The sequence below is a fragment of the Vicia villosa genome, unplaced genomic scaffold, assembly GCF_029867415.1.
Source record: "Vicia villosa cultivar HV-30 ecotype Madison, WI unplaced genomic scaffold, Vvil1.0 ctg.003668F_1_1, whole genome shotgun sequence".
Classification (NCBI taxonomy): domain Eukaryota; kingdom Viridiplantae; phylum Streptophyta; class Magnoliopsida; order Fabales; family Fabaceae; genus Vicia; species Vicia villosa.
The window spans coordinates 214,515-223,535 of NW_026706265.1; the positions used below are offsets into that span (position 1 = coordinate 214,515).

The following is a 9,021-nucleotide window of genomic DNA, read 5'->3' on the forward strand; positions in this document are numbered from 1 at the left end:
TATTACAAACTATACATTTTCCATTTTACAACATTTATCATTCACAAAACCAACTCATGCTAACAAAAAAAGCAGTGTCCAAAGCATCTTAGCTGGGGCAAAGTTAGTGCATAAAAAAGTGTATATGCCAAAGTCAAAACAAATACAGTAGAAACTCTTAAAATTAATAATGTCATGACCGGAGAAATTTATTAATTAAGAGAGTTATTAATTTATCAATAAATTAATAATTATTAATTTAAAGAGTTTTTAAGTAATTATACTGTACATACCAAACAAAAAGACAAATTAGTCTATGCCTCTTAGATTTACGTTGCAGCGAACCTTGGGACACAATGTAAATTAGTAACTACTGTGTTCATATGCATTGGAAATTAATAATGACTTTTGAAGTATAGTAAATGTAAACAAGAGGAACAAATGTGTTCAATGTATTCTTAAAGGAAAACAGACAACTATTGAATCATATTTCAACAGAGTGTAATATATTTTTTTTTCAGTTTCTATGAATTATTAATTTATGATTTTCTTGGGACCCAAACTTATAAAGGGATCTCCTGAAAAATTATTATCTTATTATTTTATCGAATTTTTCAATTTTTTACATTAGCCCAAGTCGGGACCGGACAAATTTATTATTTTAGGGAGTTTATTAATTTACTGAGTATTAATATAAAGAGTTTGTAATGTATATCCAAGAGAAGAAACAGAACTAGCCAGCACAAATACATCATAACATCATTGAACAATTTGAAAAGAAAAAGAACAAAAAAACCATAGCAAATGAACTACTCATCATCATCCAATTTGAAACAATACCTTCTCTTTTTTAGGCGTGTAAAATGATAATATTAAAGGAATAGTATTTTTCCCTTCTCTTTTCCGAACACATACATTTCATAAAAGATAAATCAATCTTACATGTTGTATTTATATCAACCATTCAGCAGCTATGAAGCACAGACATAATACACACACACTCTGAACATGACACTAATGAGTAGACACCGGTAATATTTAGAGAAAATTGAAGTGATTGAATATAAACATTCAAAGTTGCATCTCAACATGAGATTCAAGAACTTGGTCAATCTGAAGTCAAAGGTGCCTTAAAATCAGCCATTAAAATTGCAGATGAACCAGGAAAACAAGCCCAACAAATCATTGAAGATTCTTCGACCAAGACCTCAAAAAGGTCAAGTTGCACAAAAGATAAAAAAACATTATTTGAGTGATAGGGGTGTTATTTGTGGTACACTTCTGAGGTCTCTAAAACCAAGCAACCTAAAACTGACACTACAGAAATATTAACTACAAAAAATATTAAGTGATTCTACACTGTCAAAAACTTAGTGTATGCTGAATAAATGATTTAGAACAAGAGAAAATGTGTTTTACAAGGAAGGGTCTTCCTTTCTATAAAGGACTACTCCTTTCAAACAATAACTATTAAACATACAGACTTACATATTCCATCATAATTCATTTTTTTTAAATGAGTTATAATATGAAGCTTGTTTGTTTTTATATCAATTTAAGAATTGAATTCATCAAAAAATCATCTTTTGGCTTATTGAAAATCAGTAATGAGAATTGTGAACTGGTTTGATGTTGTTAGCCTGCTAATTGGGAACTGGTTTGGTATTGGAAATCTATTAATATTACATGTTTTTAATTTATTTCAACCTTTCAGCAGCTAGAAGTCTAGAACCAATGGATTATTCATACATAACAATGATAACATCTACCTAACTCTAAGCAAGTTAAGAGATATTGAAGTTTGTGGAGGAAGTTAATAAGAATGGTTTAAACTAAAATAAGATCCAAAGCATCAAAAACTGTTTGAATTACAATAAAATTCATATTAATCAAAATCAAAACTATCTATAACTCAGATCTTTCTCCTTTTGCTCTTAACCCACTTTTATGTTCAAGCACTGTAAGACACTGAATAAGGGAACAAATATTATTTTCTTCGACAAAATTACAGTGGTGATCACTAGTAAAATAAAATATAACATGTAAACAGAGCACTTTATTATAAATTAATAAATTAAGAACAATTGAGACCACTGCTGAACCTTTCACCACATACTTGTTCTCTAATTGCAATCATTTCTATTGTGCCAGGGAAAAATAGTAAAACACTATCAAAAGGTAGACAAAAGAATAACGAAGGTACATTCCTGGAAAACTTGTGGCACTAATTTACACATGTTCCCCTCCTACCCAATGATTATACATCAAATTATAGTTTTGCATATCATTGCTCATAAAATGCATTGACATGCATATGAAGTCACAAAAAAGTAAGACTAAATATACATAACTAAGAAGGCACTGCATACAGAAATTAATAATCATTTTCTATCGACAGGTCCAGGTGTCAATTTATAGGGCTAATTAATTTGAGCCCCAGTCCCATAATAATGGGGCCTTAAAAAAATTCAAAAATAATAGGCCCTTAAACACATAGGGCCAAAACTTAAAAGGCCCCAAAATTTAAAAGAGGGCCATTAGGCCCCAAATCAAATAAAATTAAAATTTTAATTTAAAAATAAAATAATAAAAAATTCAAAAAATAATAATTTTTAAATAAAATAAATATATTAAAAATTATAAATAAATAAAAGTTTTTTAAAAATTTTTTAAAAAAAAAAATTAAAAAATTGCGTTAAAGAAATTCTAAAACTAAAAAAAACAACTTTTTAGAAAAAACTAAAAAAGTTTTTTCAACAAAAAAAAATAAAAAATTCGTTTAAAAAAAATTCTAAAAATAATTATTGGTATATCAAATCCACTGATGTTAGCACATCCACATTTTCTTTAGTTTTGTTTGTTACTTTCTTTTTTGATGAAGTTTTCTTAATAATGTATGGTATATAGTCATAGTGCTTAACTTAATATATATGTAAATATGTAAATTCTTTTGGTTGAAGTTATGCCACTGCTTCGATAAATTACTTGATTAAGTCTCACAAATCAATAACTCTAAGTGGAAATTGCACTCAGTGGGATTGTCAATAGTTCCTCAATGCGAAAAATCTATGTTAAACTTTAAAATTTGGACGGTTGGATTTTATTATATAAAATTATTATTTATTATTTATTAGTTTTATAAGAAATATGAATTAAAATAATTTTATAAAAGAAAATAAGAAGTACATAAATGTTTAATAAAAACGAAATTTTATAAAAGTTTAATAACAAGAGTAATAATCCATATTGGAACTAGAAATGAAATTTTTGAAACAAAATAAGGCCCCTCAATAGGGCCCAAAAATAACACATTAACTAAGGGGCCTAAAATTATGGGGCCTAAAAAATTTTTCATTAACAAAGGGCTTAATAAAGTAGGGCTTTAGTGGGGCTAAAAAATTGGGACTTTGAAAAATTGGACTTATTTGACAGCTCTATCGACATGTGCCCTAAGACATAATCATTTTCTATCGACTTGTGCACTGAGACAAAGGTTATGAACATGAAAGTTCAAATTCAAACAACCAAATCTAGCAGTTGCATGGTAAAAGCTAATTAAGTGACGGGAAAGAAACAGTAACTACGACTTACATTGAAAGGCTAACAAATTGTAACTTTACACGTTGCATAGGCCCTTGGGGATGAGGATATTAGTAGGGGTGGCAAAATGGATGGATTGGATGGATATGGATTGGATCCTTAATGGATGGATCAAACCAATCCATTAATCCATTACAATCCATTAAACTCTCTAAATAAAAATCCAATCCAATCCATCCATTAAGGAATAAAATCCATCCAATCCATCCATTAACAAAATCTAATGGATGGATATCCATCCATCCAAAAGACAATTAAATAAATTTTATTTTTTAAAAAAATTCATTTTCGTTTTCCCGAAAAAAACTCGATTTTTTCGTTTTTCGAAAAAAAAACTCGATTTTTTTCGTTTTTTCCGAAAAAAACTAGATTTTTTTCGTTTTTTCGAAAAAGAACTCGACTTTTTTCGTTTTTTCCGGAAAATAACTCGACTTTTTTCGGGAAAAACTCGATTTTTCGTTTTTCCGAAAAAAAAAACTCGATTTTTTTGGTTTTTCGAAAAAAAACTCGACTTTTCGTATTTTTGAAAAAAACTCGATTTTTCGTATTTCTGAAAAAAAACTCGTTTTTTCGGAAAATAACTCGATTTTTTTCGGAAAAAACTCGATTTTTCGTTTTTCGAAAAAAACTCGATTTTTTCGTTTTTCGAAAAAAAAACTCGACTTTTTTCGTTTTTCCGGAAAATAACTCGATTTTTTTGGAAAAAACTCGATTTTTCGTTTTTCCGGAAAATAACTCGACTTTTTTCGGAAAAAACTCGATTTTTCGTTTTTCGAAAAAACTCGTCTTTTTTCGTTTTTCCGAAAAAAACTCGATTTTTTCGTTTTACCGGAAAAAAACTCGACTTTTCTCGTTTTTCCTGAAGAAAAAAAAAACTCGATTTTTTCGTTTTTCGAAAAAAACTCGACTTTTTTCGTTTTTCCGAAAAAAAACTCGATTTTTCATTTTTCCGGAAAATAACTCGACTTTTTCGGAAAAAACTCGATTTTTCGTTTTTTTGAAAAAAACTCACTTTTTTCGAAAAAAACTCGATTTTTCATTTTTTTTAAAAATAACTCGACTTTTTTCGGAAAAAACTCGATTTTTCGTTTTTCCGGAAAATAACTCAACTTTTTTCGAAAAAACTCGATTTTTCGTTTTTCGAAAAACATCTCGACTTTTTTCTTTTTTTAGAAAAAAACTCGATTTTTTTGTTTTTCTGAACAAAAAAAACTCGACTTTATTGTTTTTCCGGAAAAACCTGATTTTTTTCGTTTTTCGGAGAAACACGATTTTTTCGTTTTTCGGGAAAAACTCGTTTTTTTTTGTTTTTCGGAAAAAACTCGATTTTTTTTCGTTTTTCCGAAAAAACTAGATTTTTTTGTTTTCCCGAAAAAACTGAATTTTTTTCGTTTTCATAAAAACACGATTTTTTCGTTTTTTCAAAAAAAAAAACTCGATTTTTCAATTTTCTGAAGAAACTTGATTTTTTGTATTTTCATATTTTATTATTTTAAAAAAAAATAATTTAAACCATTTAAAGTATAAAATTAAAATAATCCATTGGATTATCAAAATGTGTTGGATGGATTGGATCCATCCATGTATATAAATGGATGGATTTAATCCATCCATTAACTTATTTTTTTATTTGGTGGATGGATTGGATGGATTTTTTAGTGGATGGATTGGATGGATTTTAGCTTAATGGATCCAATTGCCACCCCTAGATATTAGTCTTGTTATTCTAGCATGTCCAACTTTCCTTATTTTCATGGTTTGTAAGACTTCTGCATTCTTCAAAATATATCTTACTATAAGAATCTCACCTTGAAGGCCTAAGAAGTTGAACAGATTGCATGTTATAAGGTGTAATGAAAGGCATTGTGGAACAACATCTAGGTCTACCCACTCTTCTCTGTCATCTATTTTACTCCACATTTCATCGTCTACTTCAGCCTATTAACATCTACTTCAGCCTGGTCAATGTGAAGCTTTTGAAGCTTAGGAAAGTGGTTGAGAAGTTCTACTAATTAATAACTACCAACTATAACTAAAAGAAATAAGCTCGAGTTGGCTCAAATCATGAAAAGTAGGAATCAATTCATTCCAGGAAGGTCCCTAGTTCAAATATGTAGAAAAATCATTGTTAGGACTGAGAGTAAAATTGTGACACACAAAGCTAAAAGGAAAACAAAATACATATCAAACAAACCTTATGGATTTAAAGGCGCGGAGAATGTGTGTTGTGAACTATTTTCAACGGAAAATAACATGGAGTATCACTACAAGAAATCCTTGAAATAGCCAGGGGAATTAGCCAGGGGTAAATCTTCACGCAAATAAATGACTTTGCTTGGGGTAAAGCCCCTCGCAAACCACAATTTCAAAAAAAAAAAAACAACATTTGTATACCTAGGGGATACCCGTCGCAAATAGAAGAAGAGGGAAATTTTGATTTTCAAAATCTACATTGCGAGGGGATACCCCAAGCAAAATAAAGTGGCGCCAAAAAGAAAATTTGGTGGACAGCTAATGCAGCATTTAGCGAGGGGCATCCCCAAGGAAATAGTAGTGCTAATTTTAGCGAGGGGTATCCCCTCGGAAAAAAGACAGTATTGTCTTATCAACTGTGCTAGCAGTCTGCGCGTGCAGTCCCCAAATTTCAAGGTTACAATTTGCGAGGGGTCCCCCCACGCCCCATTGGACCGTTTCATTACCGACGGGTCTCCCCTCGCTGATATCTGAATTAGATCCGTTGCGCATTAATTGGACCGTTTTAACATTATTATTTATCTTTCTTCTTCCTTTTAACAACACAATTTCATTCCTCAACTTCTCAATCTCATCCCTCTCAATTTCTCTCAAAACTCCATTCCTCTCAACTTCTCAACAACACTTAAGGTAAAATTCTCCTCAACTTACTCTCAACAATAGTATACATTCTTTTTGATTTCATATATAATCTAATTTTCGTTTTTTTTTACAACAATTGAATCTTAGAAGACAGAATCTTGGAATAAAGCTCTGATATTTTGAAGGAAATTTTCAAAGTCTACACCAAAGTTGTCTTCAAATAAGGTACATATAAAATTTATGAACTTTTTTATATGTGTTTATGATAGAAGTGTATATATATATAGTGTGTATGTTGTTATATATAAATTTTCTGTGTGTTTGTTATATATAGATTACACTTTAGATTTTTTTTTTGTATGTGTTTAGAATTTTTTTTTAATTTTTTCGAAATTAAATTCTATAGTTGCTGATTTTTTAATTTGTTTGGTATATTTTTATGTGTGTTAGTAAATATTTGCCTTTAGTGAGGGGTTTAGCCCCTGGCAAATTGCAGTATTTCTTGTAGTGTATAATCAATATCAGCTCTGGTCAAGTTCGTCAAGCAAAAGCTGTTCCACTCGCTACAAGATAGAGATTCATAAGAATCAAACTCTATATTAGATGTTCGAAAATCCACGAGAGTTGGACATCCAGATAGAAACATGATAAAGTCTCGAAGTTTAGGGAACGAAATATATTCCAAATGAAGGGTTTTGAGAGAAGGAAGTAGAACAGAAGAATCTGATAAAGCCTCTTCCACGTGGAAACTAAAAAGCTTGAGAACCACAAGTGTTTTGCAAGTGAGAATGGTGATGGGAAATTTGGGAAGTAACAATGAGGTGAGACGGAGATAAAGGTACTCAACTCTTTGTTGTATCGCAAAATTGAGCCATTTGGTTATAGTGATCATGAAGCACTGAAAAAGATGTCTGTATGTAACGTCAAGGTGGAAAGTCTTAATGGGAAGTGTGACATCTCGCGAAACCAAAATAGAGTATACAAAATCTTTAAACTCAGATGCTGTGATTCGTTCTGGAAGTGTCTGTTGGAAGCGCAAAGTGGGAACTGAGAGCCATAGATGTTTCCACCTCTTTGAGAGAATGCTTGTAGCGACGGATTGTTCGGTTTGAAGAAAAGAGAGAATGTGACAGAGAATAGCGTCTGGTAAATTACTTATTATATCAGCCATTCATATTTTTCGGTTTCGAACAACAGAGGAAGAAGAAGGACTGATTATGGAATTTGGTTTTTGTTTTCACTTATACGCTATTTTACATCATAATAACGTATTAGGTTTTTTTATGCAATAACGTATTAGGGTTTAACCAAGGAAAATAAAGATAAAATAAAAGACAATATAATTTTTCACTTTAAAAGCTAATACACCGTCTCCTTCCGGCCCAGCTGCTGCCGTTTCTGCTGCCCTTTTCCAGTTGCTGACCGGAGCTTCTATTTCCTCCTCACAGCCTGATGCCGTCTCCTGGCAGCAAGGGGATTGTGGAATTTTCATTGTGTCTTCTTGCAATAACACTTTGTGTAGGAAATATATTTCTTTTGGTCCGGAAAATATCTTTGATTCGGCCTTTTTTACTATTTGGAAAGTTGAAGTTCCTATCAAAGTAAAGGGGTTCGATTGGAGATGCTTCTTCAACAAAATTCTAACTAAAGATTCGCTTTTGAAGAGAGGTATCGTTAATTATTCCTCAAATTTAGAATGTGTTTTTTGTGAAGAATTTGATGAATCTTCGTATCATGCTTTCTTATTTTGTCGGAATACAGTTGTTGTTTGGATGGAGATGGCCGATTGGATAGGATTGTCTTTCAATAGTTTTTTAGATTTTAAGGAGAATTTTGGTATTGGAGCTCTTATTGTCATGCCAAGAAAGTCAAAAGAGGAAAGGAGGGAATTGTTTGGCTAGCTATTATTTGGAGTCTTTGGTTGCGTAATTTTTTTTGTTGGGCTTTTTGTCTTGTAAACTTGTTCTTGGATGGTTTCCTTTTAGAAAATTTCTTTACCCACCTCCCTATGGGAGTCACCCCCAGCAAAAAACCAAAACTGCCCCTGCTTCGGAGATGCATCTCCGAAGTTATTTTTTTTTTGAATTTTCATACATTTCGGAAATGAATCTCCGAAAACACCAAAAAAGTGGTGTTTTCGGAGATGCATTTCTGAAGTCAAAAAATTTAAAAACGTGAATATTTTCGGAAGTTCATTTCCGAAAATATTCCTGCATATACAAATTTCCCTCCTTCACTATTTCATCATTTTTCTCCAAAACTTCTCAAAACCCTCTCCAAAACCCAATCAATCTCCATCCATTTTTTGCCCTAAAATCAAGTTTCAAACCGTTGATCACGTTAAAGGGAGCATAGAAAGCTACAATTTCAGGTAAACATCACTCATTTCATCCCCTATTTCACTACATTGATTGAAGAAATTTCTGCTGAAAACTGATATGGTTCGGAAGTTCATTTCCGAAATATATTACCTAATAAATTTCGGAAATGAACTTCCGAAATATGCCCTGGCAGTTTAAAAAAAAACAGTTTTGGCCAATTTTGCTAATTTATTCATTTGTTAGGTATGGTGCATCCGGACAATATTGTGCAAGACGATGGAGGCAT

The 9,021-nt window shown here is 31.3% G+C and overlaps 1 protein-coding gene across 1 annotated transcript; it reads right to left on the reverse strand.

Moving 5' to 3' along the window:
* Positions 1–6,889: 6,889 nt before the first annotated feature.
* On the reverse strand, positions 6,890–7,585 carry LOC131641337 (putative F-box/FBD/LRR-repeat protein At5g25850). The gene has a single exon (XM_058911642.1). The coding sequence runs from the start codon at positions 7,583–7,585 to the stop codon at positions 6,890–6,892; it is 696 nt and encodes a 231-aa protein (XP_058767625.1).
* Between the last annotated feature and the right edge of the window lie 1,436 nt (positions 7,586–9,021).

Bases quoted from the DNA above. Each gene is read 5' to 3' on its own strand.
- LOC131641337 (XM_058911642.1), bottom strand. From the start codon at position 7,585: ATGGCTGATATAATAAGTAATTTACCAGACGCTATTCTCTGTCACATT.